Raw genomic sequence first — 20,249 nt, forward strand, 5'->3', positions numbered from 1 at the left:
GGAGCATTTGGCCACTGTGGGCAGATCATACTACGGCAAACTAGAGCTGGATGATATAGCTTCAAAAAATTATATATCTCAATATTTTTCAGCCTATCAACAATATCGAGTTTCAGGAAAAAATTTTAAAGGGGTAACGACATGCCTTTTTTATTAATGTAATATGTTTCTTGAGGTTGAGTAAAGTTTTTTGCAAAAAAAAAAAAAAAAACATATTTGTAAAACATGATCAACTTTCCACCACCATTCTTGCCCCTTTTTCAGGAACACTTGGTTTTGGTGCTGCTTGTCTTTAAGACTTGATAGTAAATGCCCACTGTTATGATTGGCTCTCTCTACTTGCCATCTCACTGCTCACCACTACTGGGCAGGGCTACAGATGTGATAAGGAAAAGTAGGCGTTGATGTACTGTTGTTGAGGCGGTCAGATGCAAATGTCTAAGGTGTGACATCACAATGTGGAGGAAGTAGTAAACGAGTCGTTTTGGCACTCTTTTTGCAGTGAGGAAGTTTTGAGTTCTGAAACTTACAGTATGTTTTTATAGAACAATGGCATTGTTTAAAGGATGCTCCAAGCTCAAATGCCAGAAAACTGTGCCAATGTTGATTCCAACAAAAAAAGAATTCCGGGGGGGGCCTGGGTAGCTCAGCGAGTATTGACGCTGACTACCACCCCTGGAGTCACGAGTTCAAATCCAGGGTGTGCTGAGTGATACCAGCCAGGTCTCCTAAGCAACCAAATTGGCCTGGTTGCCAGGGAGGGTAGAGTCACATGGTGTAACCTCCTCGTGGTAATGATTAGTGGTTCTCGCTCTCAATGGGGAGTGTGGTAAATTGTGCATGGATCGCGGAGAATAGTATGAGCCTCCACATGCTGTGAGTCTCCGCGGTGTCATGCACAACGAGCCACGTGATAAGATGCGCGGATTGACGGTCTCAGAAGCGGAGGCAACTGAGACTTGTCCTCCACCACCCGGATTGAAGTGACCTAGTAAGTAGTGGGAATTGGGCATTCCAAATTGAAAAAAAAAAAAAAAAAGGAATTCTGAGTTGTCCATTATTTATTTATAAAAAGGAAATATTGCATTTAAAGTAAGGTGCTTACAATGACAGTGAATGGGCCCAGTCTATAAATTTTAAAATAAACATTGTTATACAAGTAAAGCAATAAGACATAAAAATGATGTGTTAACATCATGTGAGTGTGACAAAATCAGGGATTTACCTATGTTACAGCATTTAATAGAATAGAAGGTTTACTAGCCATTCTCTGTCATGACAACAGATTTATAAGAATTATCTTAGTTTTAAAAATTCTCTCTATATGGGAGCCTTTCTCAGCAAATAATGATGCATGTGATTATTTTGATTAAATAATCGAAATGTCATATTATAAATTTGATTAACAAATTTAATCGTTTAACAGTCCTAGTTCTGAGACTATATTTTTGAAACATTCACTTCCATTTTAAGTGCATAATGTTTTTTTTAATAAACATGAGAATTTATTTTTCACGGTAATCAACATTACGCCAAAAATGCTGTCGATTGAGCTTGCATTGAACCTGGAAGATTCCTAAAACTATGAGAGAATTTTCATTTTTGAGTGAACTATCCCTTTAAGTGTCCAAATGCTTTTTGGGGCCACTGAATTCAGTATTCTGCTAGTTCTGAAAAGTTTCTTACTTCGTTTCTCCTTCTTCTTAAATTTATTCTTCTTCTTATTGTGTTCCTTCTCGTCATCGGACACAGCATCGGGTGGCTCATGGTGGTGTCCGTCGTGTGGAGGCGAGGGGTCACCCGTACGATACAGACCCGGGAACTTGGTGGGGCTGATCTCTTCGGAGCTCGGGGTTCGAGCTACACCCCCAGGATGCTCCGCCCTCCTCTGCTCCACAGGGCTGCTAGTGGGTGGCAGGAAGCACTCCGTCATCTCTGCGCTGCCCTGCTATTGGCTGATCACTCTGATGACACGTCACCTCTCCATGTCACCTGAAAGGGGAAAAATAGGCTGGTTATTTTAGATTCTTACACTTTAAAATGTAATTTCTAGATGGATTTAAACTAGTTAATTTCTGGTGCGTTTGTTGAAACACGTTTGGTCAACATTTGGCCCTCATGGTAACAGTGTGTTTTGGAAACACCTGTGTTTCTGCTTTAGATGAACAGATAACATTCAAATAAATGATCAGGACATCTCTCAAAAGCCATCCTGTATTTTCTGGATGAATTAACATGTGACTTATTGTTCAAATTGACAATATAAGGTCCGAACACTAATAACATTGCCCTCTAGTGGCCAGAAATGTTTCTATCACTCATTCCCTCAGCTGATCATTTTGTCAGTTTGTTTGGGCAAAACAAACCAGAACTATAAAAGTCCCTGTTGACAACAATGTCAAAAAAAATGTCATCCAGCAATTATTACATGAATAATTATGCATAATGGAATATTCCAGGTTCAATACTAGCTAAGCTTGATCAACAGCATTTTTAACGTTATCACAAAAGTTTATTTTGTCTTTAAAAAAAGCAAAAATCTGGGTTGAAGTGAGACACTTACAATGGAAGTGAATGGGGCCAATCTGTAAAGATTAAAATACTCGCTGTTTCAAATGTATAGCCACAAGACGTAAACAATATGTGTGTTAATATGATTTTAGTGTGATTAAATCACTTACTAACCTTTTCTGTGTAGTTATAGCCAATTTTACAACTTTGTTGCCATGGCGATGCAAAGCTGTAAACCCTGTAACTTTACAGCTCAAATAATAAGCAAGTTTTAACAGAAGAATTAATGTAAGTGCTTTTATAAAAGTATAAGCTTCACATTTTTGCTTTTAAACCCTCAGAAAATTGGCCCCCATTCACTTCCATTGTGTGCCTCACCTCGGTTTTAGCTTGTATTAAAGAAAAGGAGAGACGAGTCCAATTTTTTTTTTTTTTGTGGCAATCAAATGTCATGTAACCCACCCATATACAGTTCTATAAACGATCATTAGTAAATATTTATTTTATCTGTGGGCCCCTGCCAAATCCAAACCAGTCCATTTCTCTCCTCTAAAAACACAATGAGAAGCCAAAAAACACATTACCACAACAGCAGACCTACTGAAATCACACAAACGTATTGATCTGATTGTTATGATATTACTCAAATGTCCTACAAAATCCCTTGACAGCAGCTGTTTCGTTAAATGAACAAACACAGGCCAGCCACTATATTAGAATCCTTTACAGTTTAAAAATACTAGACCACCAGATATCTAAAAACATTAGTTATAACCGGGGAAAACTAGTAAAAATAACAATAAGGTCAAGTCATTATTCTAAAGTAAATAAAATGGGATTCATAGCTTAGCATGCTAGCTAACGAACCTTAGATTTTCTTGCTAAATCGATCTTTTAAAATATTACATGACAAATACGTTCAATAACCGAGACGTAAAGAAGTCATAAATGAAATATGTGACATCATATCAAAGAATAATCATAAACATTCCAAAAAAGAATCACTGTACAAACCTGCTGGGATCAGTGTAACAGCTGCACTTCCTGTAGCTTGTGCCATCTGACACTCGCGCATGCGCAATCGTGAAGTTTAAATCATGGGAGATGTAGTTTATTATGTCTTCAATTGCCACTTGACAGCTTTTGAGAGATTATTTTAATCTTCAGTCAAATGTGAGCACATTGATTTCTCAGGATATTATTTATATGAAAAAAAAAAACAAAAAAGAAGTAAATGTTAAAGAACAAACAGCGTGTTGAAGCCAACTCCTTTAATTAAATAATTAGTTTGAAATTGAATTAAAGGAATATTCCGGCATAATATTGATTGCCACAAAGAATTTTCGAATCGTCCCTCCTTTTCTTTAAAAAAAAGCAAAAGTGAATGTGGTCAATTTTATGAGGGTTTAATGGCAAAACAAATATGAGTCTTATCATTTTTAAAAGCACTTACATAATTCTTCTTCAACTACAATTGGCTATAACTTTACACAGAAAAGGTTTGTAACCTATTTTATCACACTAAAATTATTTTTACACACATATCCTTTATGTATTGTGATTATACATACTTTTCAAAAAATTAGTATTTCAACTTTCATTCCATTGTCAGTGCCTCACTGGAACCTCGATGTTTGCTGTTTTTAAAGAAAAGGAGGGGCAAGTCAAAATAAATGTTTGTGGTAATCTATTATTACTATAAATCACAATATATTTAGTAAATTGAGTTTCATTTAATGGGCCATGGGAAAATATACATATTTTTCTCTTATAGAAAGTAATTGGTACTTTTATTCACCAAAGTGGCATTCAACTGATCACAATGTATAGTCAGGACATTAATAATGTGAAAAATTACTATTACAATTTGAAAAAAATTTCAGAACTTAAACTACTTCAAAGAGTTCTCATCAAAAAATCGTCCACCTGCAGCAATGAAAGCGTTGCAGATCCTTGGCATTCTAGCTGTCAGTTTGTCCAGATACTCGAGTGACATTTCATCCCACACTTCCCGTAGCACATAGATGTGTCTGTCTTGTCGGGCACTTCTCATGCACCTTACAGTCTAGCTGATCCCACAAAAACTCAATGGGGTTAAGATCCATAACACTCTTTTCCAATTATCTGTTGTCCAATATCTGTGTTTCTTTGCCCACTCTAACCTTTTCTTTTTGTTTTTCTGTTTCAAAAGTGTCTTTTTCTTTGCAATTCTTCCCATAAGGCCTGCACCCCTGAGTCTTCTCTTTACTGTTGTTCATGAAACTGGTGTTGAGCAGGTAGAATTCAATGAAGCTGTCAGCTGAGGACATGTGAGGCGTCTATTTCTCAAACTAGAGACTCTGATGTACTTATCCTCTTGTTTAGTTGTACATCTGGCCTCCCACATCTCTTTCTGTCCTTGTTAGAGCCAGTTTGTCTTTGAAGACTGTAGTGTACACCTTTGTATGAAATCTTCAGTTTTTTGGCAGTTTCAAGCATTATATAGCCTTCATTCCTCAAAACAATGATTAACTGATGAGTTTCTAGAGAAAGCTGTTTCTTTTTTGCCATTTTTGACCTAATATTGACTATAAGACATGCCAGTCTATTGCATACTGTGGCAACTCAAAAACAAACACAAAGACAATGTTAAGCTTCATTTAATGAACCAAATGGCTTTCAACTGTGTTTGATATAATGGCAAGTGATTTTCTAGTACCAAATGATCAATTTAGCATGATTACTCAAGGATAAGGTGTTGGACTGATGGCTGCTCTCTAGATTTGATCAAAAATGACTTTTTTCAAATAGTGATGGTGCTGTTTTTTACATCAGTAAGGTCCTGACTATACTTTGTGATCAGTTGAATGCCGCTTTGGTGAATTAAAGCACCAATTTCCTTCCGAAACAACAAAATCTGTATATTATTCCAAACTTTTGGCTGCCAGTGTAGTTTAGAGAAATGTATCTAATCAGATGAAGAAAAAAAAAAAAAAAAGTAATTCTACATATCAGGGAATATATATGCACAATTATTCACAATAAGTATGCAGTTATTTTTGTTTTGTTGCAAAACTTGTGTTCTGTGACTGCTGAATTCCATTTAATTATAATTCTGTAAATTCCTTTTCCTGTCATTTGAGTTAAGCTTCCAATATCCTGTAGTGCATGGCCAATTCAATTTAAGTTCATGAAGGAAAGGAAGCCATTTCTTAAATTCTGAATTATGCACAACTCTGATATGCACAAAAACATCTACGGTATTTACAAAATTGTTATGTGCAGGTGAGACCAGCAAGTGGCGCTATTAAACAACAGACAAACATTGGTGATTTCATTAAAGTCTAAGTTTTCCTTAGTAACATTAAAATGTAAGAATCCTATTAAGTAATCTATGTTTGGGTCACTGAAGCACCATAACTCATTTCAGGGAATAGCCATGAAATCATATAAACATTTCAGGTTTTATCACTTACTTATGAGAATGATTATATGAGAATCATTATCTTAGATGCCAGATAAGATTAAGGACATATTTTATTGCATGCATAATAAAATTGGGGCAGAACATCCATTCACCTGATAAATGCAATATGAGTCAGTGGCTACAGTTTATTATCAGGTACAAATTCAAAATTCAATATGTTCATTACAAACGACAACTTGTGGCATCTAATCAGATTCTCAAAAAAAAAAAAAAAAAAAAGAAAAAAAAAAGAAAATTGGTTTATTAACATAACTTTTGTGAATTCAAGATATGATGTTATTAGATGTCATTGAAAATTAACTTAATAATATATGGAAATCTAATACGATTTTCAATAGTAGATTTGAATCTGTTCTGCCATATATCTCATTCTTGCAGTAAATTTCATATGATAAAAGTGGTCCGTTTCATGAAAGGAAACATGTAAAAGACAAACACAGGCATGTGTGAAACATATCTAATGATTAGTGGTTCATGAAATGAATGAAAACTTATGCTTTCCTTTTATGTTAATAAAGGAAACGGCCATTCAAACAACATTTGTGTGTTTTTGTGAATAGGATCCTTGATGTATTAACATACAAATCAGAAACCTCAATGAATTGACAATGATGTTTTACAATTTTTTAAAACGTGCATTTATTAACACTTTTATTTCTTACACATTTCAGGTAGAATATTTGAATGTTATTTAGATATATGCATTTTTTCTTATTGCAGAAAGTTAAATGTATTTTACTAAATGTACTAAAAATGGTTTAATTTCTGTATGTGCATCAGTTATATTGCTGTTTAACAAATGTGTTTTCAAATAACTGTCCCTGACCTTTGAACCTTCTCCCATCTTGACACAACCGCGTGAATATAAAATTGTTCAAGAGCTTCTTGCACAAATGTTCACATGCCATCGATGCATTTTTTCACTGTTATTGGCCCAACATTGCTGAAAGACATGCAGAGACTGTCTGTATCCTAGCAAATACCTGCAAATGAACATTCTGTTTCCATTATACAACATTTTGTTTCTTTCTTTCTTGGTTCTAAGGACTCTGAAGACTCTGTATAAATTGGTTTCTCTTCAAAACAAATACACATTATTGCACACCTACACACCCACTCACACCACACAGACATGTACAAACACACACACACACACACACACACACACACACACACACACACACACACACACACACACACACAAATATAAAAGATAAAATCTAAATGCCTCTTTTTTAGTTTCGCTCTGAATTCGTCTTTTGTACATCCAGGATTTGGAACTGTGAGTTAATTGGTTTCTCAGACCCTTTTTGTATCTACAACATTTTTGTGACTGAATTCTGCATGGTGCTTTTAATGCTTAACTTGCAAAGGTTTACCTTTACCATCCACACACACAGGGGTCAATGATTTCGACCCTAATACCCATCAGTTAAGGTTAACAAAAAGCAAAAAGCCTCACTGTCTCTTGGGGATAGAGTCAATATGACCATTGCTTTTGCTGAAAGAATGTTCAGATTCACTGTTCATGTCAGGCATATTTTGACTATTATAGTCTTGCTTAGATGGAATGATGCAATTTATTCTGACCTCCACTGCAGCTATAAAGCTGTTGTAACTTTTTTATGTTAAATTCTTTCTTGTATCCTAGCTTAATATGCAACTGTAAGCAAGATATTTGTAGTTGCTGATTTCAGTTGCAACTGCGAGTTTCTCGAGTGCGAGAAAGTGTGAGAAATAAAATTGCAATTACGAGATATAAAGTTGTTATTGCGAGATATAAACTATAAAAAAAACATTTATATAAAAAAGTCTATAATTTTTTTTATAGAGTTAAATTATAGAGAATTCAATTTAAATCTCGTAATTGTAAAATATAAAGTCAAAACTGTGACTCCATATCTTGCAACTGCAACTTCATCTTTATAAGAATTATAGAAGTTTACATACACTTAAGGTGAAGTCATTAAAACTCATTTTTTAACCACTCCACAGATTTCATATAAGCAAACTATAGTTTTGGGAAGTCGTTTAGGACATCCACCTTGTGCATGACACAAGTAATATTCCCAACAATTGTTTACAGACTGATTGTTTCACTTTTAATTGACTATATCGCAATTCCAGTGGGTCAGACCATTACATTTACTAAGTTAACTGTGCCTTTAAGCAGCTTGGAAAATTCCAGAAAATTATGTCAAGCCTTTAGCCAATTATCCTCTGATAGGCTAATCGGCTAATTGGAGTCAATTGGAGGTGTACCTGTGGATGTATTTTAAAGCCTACCTTCAAACTCAGTACCTCTTTGCTTGACATCATGGGAAAATCTAAAGAAATCAGCCTAGACCTCAGAAACAAAAACTGTGGACCTCCACAAGTTTGGTTCATCCTTTGGAGCAATTTCCAAATGCCTGAAGGTACCATCTGTTCAAACAATAGTATGCAAGTATAAACACCATGGGACCACGCAGCCATCATCCTGCTCAGGAAGGAGACACATTCTGTCACCTAGAGATGGATGTAGTTTTGGTGCGAAAAGTGCAAATCAATTCCAGAACAACAGCAAAGGACCTTTTGAAGATGCTGGAGGAGACAGGTAGAGAAGTATCTATATCCACAGTAAAATGAGTCCTATATGGACATAACCTGAAAGGCTGCTCAGCAAAGGAAGAAGTAAATGCTCCAGAACCGCCATAAAAAACTATACAGACTGCAGTTTGCAAGTGCACATGGGGACAAAGATCTTACTTTTTGGAGAAATGTCCTCTGGTCTGATGAAACAAAAATTAAACTGTTTGGCCATAATGACCATCGTTATGTTTGGAGAAAAAAGGGTGAGTCTTGCAAGCCGAAGAACACCATCCCAACCATGAAGCATGGGGGTGGCAGCATCATGTTGTGGGGGTGCTTTGCTGCAGGAGGGACTGGTGCACTTCACAAAATAGATGGCATCACGAGGAAGGAAAATTATGTGGATATATTGAAGCAACATCTCAAGACATCAGCCATGAAGTTAAAGCTCGGTCGCAAATGGGTCTTCCAAATGGACAATGACCCCAAGCATACCTCCAAAGTTGTGACAAAATGGCTTAAGGACAACAAAGTATTGGAGTGGCCATCGCAAAGCCCTGACCTCAATCTGATAGAACATTTGTGGGAGGCAAGGAGGCCTACAAACCTGACTCACTTACACCAGTTCTGTCTGGAGGAATGGGACAAAAGTCCAGCAACTTATTGTGAGAAGCTTGTTGAAGGCTCCCAAAAAGGTATGATCCAAGTTAAACAATTTAAAGGCAACGTTACCAAATACTAACAAAGTGTATGTAAATTTCTTACCCACTGGGAATGTGATGAAAGAAATAAAAGCTGAAATAAATCATTCTCTCTCTAAAGTAGTGATCCTAACTGACCTAAGACAGGCAATGTTTTCTACAATTAAATGTCAGGACTTGTGAAAGAGTTTAAATGTATTTGGCTAAGTTGTATGTAAACTTCTGACTTCAACTCTATATTTCGCAACTGCAAGAAAAAAGTCACAATTGCTATGAAGTTGCCATTGCAAGATATAATTTTGCAATTGTGAGATCTAAAGTCGTAATTGCAAGATATAAAGTAATTCGATATAAAGTCAAAATAGCTAGAAATGAAGTCACGATTACGAGACATAAACTCACAATTGCGAGTTTATATTCCTTGATTGCGAAATTGTTTTTGCAATTGCGAGATCGAAAGTTGTAATTGCAAGATAGAAATTCGCAACTACAAGAAAAAAGTCGCAGTTGCTATAAATGATGTCACGATTGCGAGACATAAACTCACAATTGCGAGTTTATATCCTGTGATTGCGAGAAATAAAGTTGCAATTGCAAGAAACAGTCGAAATTACGAGATATAAAGTCAGAATTCTGAGATATAAACTTACAAATGCAAGTTATCATCTTGTAATTGTGGGGAATAAAGTCACAACTGCAGTTTATGTATCTTTATTGTGAGAAATAAAGTCGCAATTGCTAGATATAAAGTCACGTGATATAAATTTGCAACTGCAAGAAAAAAAATCTCAATTGCGAGTTTATATCTTGTAGTTGCAAGAAATAAAGTTGAAATTACGAGATATAAAGTCGTAATTGCGAGATATAAACGTACAAATGTAAGTTATCATCTTGTAACTGGGAAAAATAAAAGACACAATTGCAAGTTTATGTCTCTTTATTACGAGAAATAAAGTTGCAATTGCGAGATATAAAGTCGTAATTGCAAGATATAAAGTTGCAATTGCCAGATATAATTTTGCAATTGTGAGATATAAACATACAAATGCAAGTTAGCATTTTGTAACTGTGAGAAATTAAGTCACAACTGCAAGTTTATGTCTCTTAGTTGCGAGAAATAAAGTTGCAACTGCAAGATATAAAGTCCAAACATTGCATTTTTTTAATTTTTTTTTTACATTAACAGTATAAATAATACCTGGGTCTGGGATTAATTAATGTCAGGAGTGTGTATGAGTTATGTAATACTTTCCTTTTCTTTCTGAAGAGTACAACAACCTGCAGTACACAACATTAATTAGTCTTATCCTCTATGATAACAGCTGGAACATATGCAGGATAAGCCTTCACGGATTGCACAGATTGGTGTGTCTTTTGGCCAAACCCTTTTTAAGAGCAGCATGCATATATGAATGCACAGGTACATGCACATGCAGTGTCCAAATGTTGCATGAGGATTTCAGAATGTAAATAGACAAAGTTGATTAATAAATAAAGCATAACTGGAACTAAATTAAGTCTCTTGAACTTTGAAAGAGCAATCTCGGAGCAATAAAATTGTCATGTCTATGGCAGCAAACATTTACATTACAGTGATCTCATTCTTTGCTGTTATCTTGTTAATTTATTGTGATGAGATCAGCATCAACTGTTCACTGATTAACAGAACTCAGAACCCGGTATGATTCAACCCAGCAGTCAAAGCCTGAACACTGCCAATCCAATTGAATCATGATTTATTATCTGGAGTTTATCTAGGGTTTCAACTTTGTCCCAGAACAAAGAGTAGTGTTAAAGAAAGTAACACACACACACACACACACACACACTGAGAGAATTACCCTTAAGACCATACAGCACTGACATACTCCATTTTTCTCTCTGGATTTATTCATTTTGACTGCTTACTTGTAATTGCTGTAGAACGTTCTAGTGCCTGGAATATGGCACTTCTCTCAGACAAGGTGAAGTATTGCATTCTCTTTGTTTTTGCTTTGATTTTGATTGTGTCCCATACTGGAATGTGGTAATGGTTATCAAACGGTGCGTTTATGCTTTTTCAGTATTTATAGTTAGGCTTAGTCTATCTTTATCATTTAATCAAGACATTTTATTTTCTCAACTCCAAAGGCCCACAATACCAGAGCCGTAACTGCTAAAAATATTGAGTGACCACCATGCATCATCCCCAAATATTAATATTAGTAAAATAAGGTTCCATTTATTAACATTGATAACAATTGTTAACATTGTTAATGTTAATTTCAACATATCTAGAACATTATTAAAATCAATTAGTTGTATTAGTAAATTTGTTAATGAACTAACATGAACTAACAATGAACAACTGTATTTTTATTAACTAACAAAGATGAATAAATGCTGTGATGGCATGAGGGTGAGTAAATGATGAGAGAATTTTAATTTTTGCATGAACTATCCCTTTAAATCTGAAGTATGTAACTTTTTCGGTGTTAAGATACTTTCTTCTATCCCAGCTTAATATTCAGAGACAGCTATAAGTAAGCCATTCATAGGTTAATTTTCTTGAAAACTGTAAACACTGTGTCTCTGTGGCACTATGAAAATTCCTTTTTTTTTTTAGCAACCCGTCTCAAGAGAGACAATAACACTGACTTGATCAATGGCGTGAGTTGAAGGGGTCGTATTCAGAAAGCTGTTTTGAAAACAATTTTTATTTTTGCAATTTGGTGGCGCTAGTGGTGCAGAAGTAACATACTTCAGCTTTAAACTATTTCACCAATTCTTAAATATGTGGTTACAGCATTGCTATCAAGTTATTTATCCTCCTGAGGCCTGAGTGTGACTGTTGTGTGCATTTTCCATTTCCTTTTTGATTTGTAACTAGTAGCACCAAATAAACAAGCAAAATTACAATGAATTATATTTTTTTTCTAGAGCAAATAGTTTCCTAAAAATTCATGTCCACATATGTGGACAGCGAGACTACGTTGTGAAATTTTAAATAACACTAAGCTGTAGAAAGTCAGATTTTTTTCATCAAATTGTTTATGATGTTTCCAGGAGGGTTGGTTATTCATGTTTCTGAGACATTACAGACATTACAGCTGATTTTTTGTAAACCTGAATAAATAATTATTATTCAAAGTAATGTCCAGCATCACCAATCACTGCCAACCATGTTAAAATAAAATGTTGCATTATAAAATTCTGAATCTATGTACTGATTACCATTGTCCCGGTCTGCCAAACATGTTGAGTGGTCCAAACATCATCTGCAGCCTGAAACTGAACTTTTGGTTGGATTTTAGGAGTGAATGCACTTAGCTGCATAAGAAAGCTACAGGATGCTCCCTTGCTCCCTATTTAGTGAATGACTAAACCTCCAGTGTGCTGTCTGTCTGCAATGGTCTCATAACAGTTCAAAATGCACCTTAATTTCATCCTAACTCCATATAAAGCCTCTGAAAGCAAAATCTTTTCAGCTTTTGATGAATACATTTATTCTCAATGTGAAAATGCACAGTAAATATAGGAATGTATTTACTAATGTTAAGGAATAGAATCGTATTGCATAAAGATACCAAAATTAAACATAAAATGTATCATAAAATAAAGCTAAATGACCCACAGATGTGTTAACATGCTAAAATGTTTTTTCTATTTTTGAGGAAATGTGGTGCCACTGTCCACATATGTAGACATCATGATTATCAGCACGCTGACGCGCAAAAAAATAAACGGAAAAGCGGCATTTCAAACAAAACTAGAGACTTTTCTCTTTACAACCAAACAGGTTTCAAAGAAAAAACGTAAAAGATATTTCTTATCAGAGGCACGTTTGTTGGCGCCGCATCCGTAGGAGCGCTTCAAGGAAATTGATGGCATGCTGTTGTGTCATGTGACTCGGTGTGGCAGAAGTTAACCCTTTAAATGACATTCTAGAATCTTGTGAACAGTATTCAGTCAGTTTTTATTCATTTAAATCATGTGTTGCGTATAGCGAAGCCAAAATACAAAGTCTAACCCTAAAGTGCTACATTATTATAATATCTTAACTTGTTGTGAACCCAGAATATTCCTTTAAACTAGTTGCAAATTAACAGAAACTGCTGCATTGGTTGATTGACTTCTTATGTTTCACATTTGCAATGCTCTAACTGGCAACTGCAAGATATAAAGCTGCGATTGTGTAATAGGTTACCTCCCCCCCCATCACCTTCAATGGCATTGGTAACTGAAAACTACTTTGTTTGAATGATGCAGCATCCAGGCCACTAGGTGTCAGTGTAAGCCAATGTAATCCACTTCGACATACTTCAAAAAATTACTGAGTGCACCTTTAAATTCAAAATGTTTTAGCAGTTGAATCTTATGAGGCTGAAGATCACTGTAAAATGTCTAACAATGCCCTTAACAAGCAAATATCACTGCACCACACCATCATATTATTTACAGTCAGTATTCTTGTGCTTTGTGCTAAGTACAATATTTTTTCTGTAAAAAAATGGACCACTATGATTTTTTTCCTGTAAGAGAGTTGAAATATTGAGCTTGACGAGGCCAGTATAAGTGTAATCATAATTAAATAATGTACTGATCAAGACTGTAAGAAAAACTTCCCTCTGTTTAAACTGACCCCACTGTAAATTCGACGACAGTAAGTCGAAAGTTCTTCAGTTGAAATCGGTCTGTGCTTACTGAAATTTGAAAGTGTTGTTTGGCATATGGGCACGCGTGAGCTCCAGTTTCTGGGTGAAATGTCCACAGAATAGTGCCAAAAGCGAGTTGTAAAGCAAGTTGTTTTTAGCTGTCAATGATGTACAAAAGGAATGCATATTAACCATACGCCCTAACACAAACCCTAACCCTAAACCTAGCAATCAGTGGAGAAAAATGTCATTTAAAGGGGAAAACACAACCTCAGAATTGCGCCCATTGTTTGATATGTGAATGCTATTTCTTCCTGGTTTCAACAAGACCTGAACCCATGTCTCTAAGACTGCTTATGCAACATGCTATCAGTAGCACCAGAGAAAAACGTAAACAAATTTGCAGTGATGCAACAATGTCGGCAGAATGGGGTCGACGTGAGGGTACCGGAACATTCGGTGGCAACATGTCGAGTTCACGTGTGATCATGTTAGTTTGAATCATGTGGTCAAAAAATTGTGATGTAACTCCCTGAAATATAACGTCAAAAAACAAACCATTTTAATTAGGGGGGCGGGGGATGTTACAATATAACAGGGTTGAACAGAATGAGACAAATTCTGGATTTTATCAAAAACTGCATAAAGCAGTTTAGAAAACACAGCATACAGTATGTAAAGAAGGAATTATATTTTTATTTCAATACAAGCAGGATTTAGTTGTTAAATGTTTGAGTTTATGTCAAAATCTCTGACATTAGATTGCAGACTTATTGACTAAAACTTTACAGGAGACACATGTGAGATTTAAGGGTGTTTTCTCAGGAAGAAAGTCAGAGAAAAGACTGTATTTACTCTACGACATCCAATGTTATTTTCTCATTTTAATTGAGATTTTAAAGAGCAATCTGCTCTTTTCACCTTCTTTTCAAACGAACCAGTATTTGAAAGCTTGAAGATATGACAACAACATAAACCCCAGTGATAAATATATTTTCCTAATTAGTCTAGTGGTTTGGTGCAGACATAGAAAAGAGTGTCACTGTAAACAACAATGAAACTTTTCTGTGTTTTTCATTAAGAACTGATTACGCAGAGAAAGTTCAGTAGATATGCGCAATTAGCCTGAAATGTCGTAATTACCCACACGTGTTCACTCATGAGTCAATGGATTCCTTTGCCATCTATAATCTTGATTAAGTACCACAATCAGTTTATGCAAAACTTCCGTAATGTAATGAGAGTTTTAGGATTGCTCTTGATTGTGTTGTGTAGTATACAGTGTTTTAAGTGTGGATGTGTGTATGAGGGTCTTTAGAATCCTAAGATTTGTTTGGTGTGAAAGTGCAATTAAATTTGATTGGGTTCAGTACAAAGTTCTTAGAAACAGTTTAGACTGAAGCACATCTCCGTTTGATCTCCATTATTCTAATTGCTTTCTAGGAGAACAAATTTAGATAATAATGAGATCTCTGTCAAATTAGTGTGGATATCAGAGCTCAGATAATTTGATGAAAATTTTTGAGTTCATATTTATATCCCTGATATTGTATTGCAGACTTTGTTTTCTTGGAAAATCTGAGCACAGTTTGAGACATTATTGAGATTTAATATGAAGCTATGTGAGGAGACACATGTGAGATTACTAGTGCCTTTTTCTTAGGAAACAAATCTGAGAAGCATCTGAGACTAAAGCAAACGTCTCAATTAGACCTTCATTTAATCCCATTGCTGTCTTGGAGAACCAAATGAGATACTAAAGAGATCTCTCCAAAATTATTGTGGATAGCATATCTCAGATAATTTGGTCTGGGGTGAATGTGTTGAGAAATGTTTGAGTTCATATTGAAATCTCTGACATTTGATTGCAGACTTTGGTGTCTTGGCAAATTTGAGCATAGTTTGAGACTTTTTTGAGATCTCGTCTGAAACCCTAGAGGAGATTCATGTGAGATTTCTGGGGCCTTTTTCTCAGGAAAAAGTTCTTAGAAGCAGTTGAGACTGAAGCAAAAGTTTCCATTTGATCTCTATTTAATCTGATTGCTTTTTACGAGAAACAGTTGAGATATTAAAGAGATCTCTGTAAAATTAGTGTTAGAGCTCAGATAATTTGGTTTTAAATGAATTTGATGAGAAATATTTGAGTTCATATTGAGTTCTCTGACATTTGATTGCAGACTTTGGTATCTTGGTGAATTTCGAGCACAGTTTAAGACATTTCGATTTCATTTTACACTCCTGAGGACACAGGTGAGATTACTCTTTTTCTCAGGAGAAAAATCTGAGAAGCAGTTGAGACTAAAGCAAAAATCTCAATTTCACTCATTTAATCCCACTGTTTTATTGGAAAACCAATTGAGATATTAAAAGTATTTCTATAATATTCATGTGGATAGCAACACAGATCATTTGGTTTTAGATGAGTTTGATGAGAAATGTTTGAGTTCATATTGAGATCTTTGACTTTTGATTGCAGACTTTGGTATCTTGGCAAATTTCAAGCACAGTTTGAGACTTCATCTGATGATTTCATCTTAAATTCTCGAGGACACTTGTGTGAGCTTACCTGGGCATTTTGTAAGGAGAACCATGTGAAAAGTATGAGAGACTAAAGCAAAAGTCTCCATTTGATCTTCATGTAATCTTATTGCTGTCAATGAGAAACAATTAAAGGAAAATTCCGGTTTCAATACAAGTTAAGCTCAATCAACAGCATTTGTGTCATAGTGTTGATTACCACCCACATTAATTTCGACTCGTCCCTCCTTTTCTTTAAAAATAAGCAAAAATCGGGGTTTCAGTGAGGCACTTACAATGGAAGTGAATGGGGCCAATCCGTAAACATTAAAATACTCACTGTTTCACAAGTATAGCCAAAAGACATAAACAATATGCATGTTAACATGATTTTAGTGTGACAAAATCAATTACTAACCTTTTCTGTGTGACTTTATATCCAATTTGACAACTTTGTTGCCATGATGATGTAACCCTAAAATGGTTACAGATTTTTGCTTTTTTAAGGAGGTAAATAATTTTATGGTAATCAACATTATGCCACAAATGCTTAAGCTTAAGTTGTATTGTACACGGAATATTCTTTTAATAAGATCTCTATAAAATTATTGTGGATAAGCAGTTGAAACTAAAGTAAAAGTCTCCATTTGATCACCATTTATCTCATCGCTGTCTAGGAGAAACTATTGATATATTCAGTCAGGGCTTTTGGTCTACCAAGAAAAAAAAAAGGAGCAGAGGGGGGACAACTTATTTTCAACATGTTAGATTTAAAGTACTGTAGCATGCTGAATCTTCACAGTCAACAGCATAAAGGTCAAAAAAGGTGTGTTATTGTTGTTATTACACAGCTCTCTGCTGGAATACTTTATTTTGATTGGTCAATCACGTCAGAGAGCTGAAATATTCCATTATTTCTTGACACATTCGATGCTATGCTTTTGCTTCACTAAAACTGGAGCATTGAAGAGATCGATCTGTCACTTGTGTCACAAACCGCCAGCTGTTTTCCAATCGTGAACTTGTCCTGGTTGAACAGACTGTGACATTCTTCGCCAAGAACTACAGGTGTTTTCTTTGTTTCATCACTAGAAATGACACTGCAGGCTCTAAATGAATACATGCTGTAATGTCAGCACAAACTGGTAAAACTTATACAGTCAGAGTTCCTTCCTGCCTCATTCTTTAATAAATTGTGGAAGGTTTCTATTCAGTGTAGTGTAAAGCAGACTTTTCACATTGTTTCAAGAAAATGTGAGTGGTGCTTGTCAAGGCAAACCTTGCCACTCTGGTTGCTAGGTTGTTGCTAACTGGCCTGGTCAAAAGAGCCAACCTGATTTTCTGGTTCCTCCTCCATCTATTTAAAGCTGAAGTTTGTAACTTTTTACATGTTAACATACATTTTTTAATCCCAGCTTAATGTTAAGACAACTGTAAGTAAGCCATTTGTAGGTTAAGTTTCTCAAAAACTGCAAACACTTGTTCCCTATCTGTCACTCACTCGACGTTGTGTCGATGTAGTGACACTAGGGGTCACTCTTGGGAGCCCGAAACACCTCTGCTTTTTTGAAAAAAGGCCAATGAGAATTGGCGAGTGGAATTTGCATGCCACTCCCCCGGACATACGGGTATAAACCACCATCCACTGTCCCATTTTGGCAGGTATGGCGCTCCAGCGGTGGACCCCCTGCCCCTGTGCGCCCAGCTGTGGCACAAACACGCCCACACGGGATTGGTTCCAGTGGACCACGGGGACGAGATTCCTCCTTTCCCCTCCTCGACCAATCTTATGGTGGGCGGCAGGAGCCAGGTAAGTGCTTCGATGTCCCTGGACTCAGCACGGCCACAGGGCTCAAGTCCCCTCCGCAAGGCCCCACCTGCCGGTACATCCGACATGATCATTCCCTTGGTCCCCCTCACCCAGAATTTGGACTCGTGGCTCGCGCTTTCTAACCCATTGCGATGGCTGACCGGGACCGTCCGACTCGGCTATGTGATTCAGTTCGCCAGGCGCCCGCCCAGGTTCAGCGGTGTCCACTTCACCTCGGTGAAGGGCGAGAATGCTGCTACCTTGTGTGCGGAGATCGCTACCCTTCTGTGCAAGGGCGCGATAGAGCCTGTCCCTCCAGCCAAGATGAAGAAAGGGTTCTACAGCCCTTACTTCGTCATACCGCGGTGGGTTGCGACCAATCCTGGACCTGCGAGTACTGAACCGGGCTTTGCACAGACTCCTGTTCAAGATTCTGACGCAAAAACACATTCTAGCGAGTGTCCGACATCTAGATTGGTTTGTGGCGGTAGATCTGAAGGACGCGTACTTCCACGTGACGTCCTACCTCAACACAGACCCTTCTTGCGGTTTGCCTTTGAGGGCCAGGTGTACCAGTACAAGGTCCTCCCCTTCGGCCTGTCCTTGTCCCCTCACGACTTCACGAAGGTCGCAGAGGCAGCCCTTGCTCCGCTAAGGGAAGTGGGCGTCCACATCCTCAACTATCTTGATGACTGGCTAATCTTAGCTCACTCTCGAGAGTTGTTGTGCACATACAGGAACCTTGTGCTCCGGCACCTCAGCCGACTGGGGCTTCGGGTCAACTGGGAAAAGAGCAAGCTCTCCCCGGTTCAGAGCATCTCTTTTCTCGGTCTGGAGTTGGACTCAGTCTCGATGACAGCGCACCTCAAGAACGAGCGCGCACAGTCGGTGCTGAACTGTCTGAAGGCATTCAGATGGAGAACAGCGGTTCCACTGAAACTTTTTTAGAGGCTCCTGGGGCATATGGCATCTTCAGCGGCAGCCACACTGCTTGGGTTGATGCATATGAGACCGCTTCAGCACTGGCTTCAGACTCGAGTTCCAAGATGGGCACAGCGCCACGGGACACATCACGTGGCCATCACGCCGATCTGTCTCCGCCTCTTCAGCCCGTGGACCGACCTTGCATTTCTATGGGCAGGGGTTCCCCTAGAGCAGGTCTCCAGGCTTGTCGTGGTTACAACAGACGCCTCCAAGACGGGCTGGGGCGCTGTTTGCAACGGGCACGCAGTAGTCTTACAGGACGAAGACAGACCCTTCTCGTCCACTTGGCGGCCATCTTGAGAACGCTCCTGGGCAGCTATTTTTCTGTGGATACAAGCGGCATAAAAGTACCACTCCTATCTTCTTGAAAGGGGAAAGACCAAAATCTTCAAAAGGATTGGTCAAGATTATGATCTAAGAACATACGCTCACCGGCCACTTTATTAGGTACACCTGTACATCTACATATTCATGCAATTATCTAATCAGCCAATCCTGTGGCAGCAGTGTTATGTATGAAATCATGCAGATATGGGTCAGGAGCTTCAGTGAATTTTCACATCAACCATCAGAATGGGGTAAAAATGTGATCTCAGTGATTTTGACCATGGCATGATTGTTGGTGCCAGACAGGCTGGTTTGAGTATTTCTGTAACTACTGATCTCCTGGGATTTTCACGTGCAACAGTTTCTACAGTGTATAGAGAATGGTGCGAAAAACAAAAAATAACCAGTGAGCGGCAGTTCTGCGAACGAAAACACCTTGTTGATGAGAGAGGTCAACGGAGAATGGCCAGACTGGTTCGAGCTGACAGAAAGGCTACGGTAACTCAGATAACCACTCTGTACAATTGTAGTGAGCAGAATGCACAACACGTCGAACCTTGAGGTGGATGGGCTACAACAGCAGAAGACCATGTTGGGTTCCACTTCTGTCAGCCAAGAACAGAAAACTGGTTTTCCAATCATCTACTGTCCAGTTTTGGTGAGCATGTGCCCACTGCAGCTTCAGTTTCCTATTCTAAGCTGAGAGTAGTGGTACCTGGAGGGGTCTT

General features: G+C 37.4%; 2 protein-coding genes across 3 annotated transcripts in view; one reads left to right on the top strand and one right to left on the bottom strand.

Moving 5' to 3' along the window:
* Window positions 1-3,572, bottom strand: part of LOC127443192 (ralA-binding protein 1-like) — a 32,082-nt gene extending 28,510 nt beyond the window's left edge. The window contains exons 1-2 of the mRNA XM_051701781.1: window positions 3,526-3,572; window positions 1,687-1,992 (exon numbers count right to left, since the gene is read on the bottom strand). Coding sequence (XP_051557741.1) covers window positions 1,687-1,933 — 247 coding nt within the window. The 5' untranslated portion in view covers window positions 1,934-1,992; window positions 3,526-3,572. The remainder of the gene's footprint in view (window positions 1-1,686; window positions 1,993-3,525) is intronic.
* A 7,513-nt stretch (window positions 3,573-11,085) lies between these two features.
* Window positions 11,086-20,249, top strand: part of LOC127443194 (cyclic AMP-responsive element-binding protein 3-like protein 3-B) — a 40,990-nt gene continuing 31,826 nt past the window's right edge. For both annotated transcript variants that reach the window (XR_007897607.1, XM_051701784.1), the window contains exon 1: window positions 11,086-11,213. Coding sequence is in view for 1 of the 2 variants with exons in the window: in XM_051701784.1 (XP_051557744.1) it covers window positions 11,193-11,213 (21 nt within the window). In the remaining variant the exon portion in view is untranslated. The remainder of the gene's footprint in view (window positions 11,214-20,249) is intronic.

This window comes from Myxocyprinus asiaticus, chromosome 6, assembly GCF_019703515.2.
Source record: "Myxocyprinus asiaticus isolate MX2 ecotype Aquarium Trade chromosome 6, UBuf_Myxa_2, whole genome shotgun sequence".
Taxonomy (NCBI): domain Eukaryota; kingdom Metazoa; phylum Chordata; class Actinopteri; order Cypriniformes; family Catostomidae; genus Myxocyprinus; species Myxocyprinus asiaticus.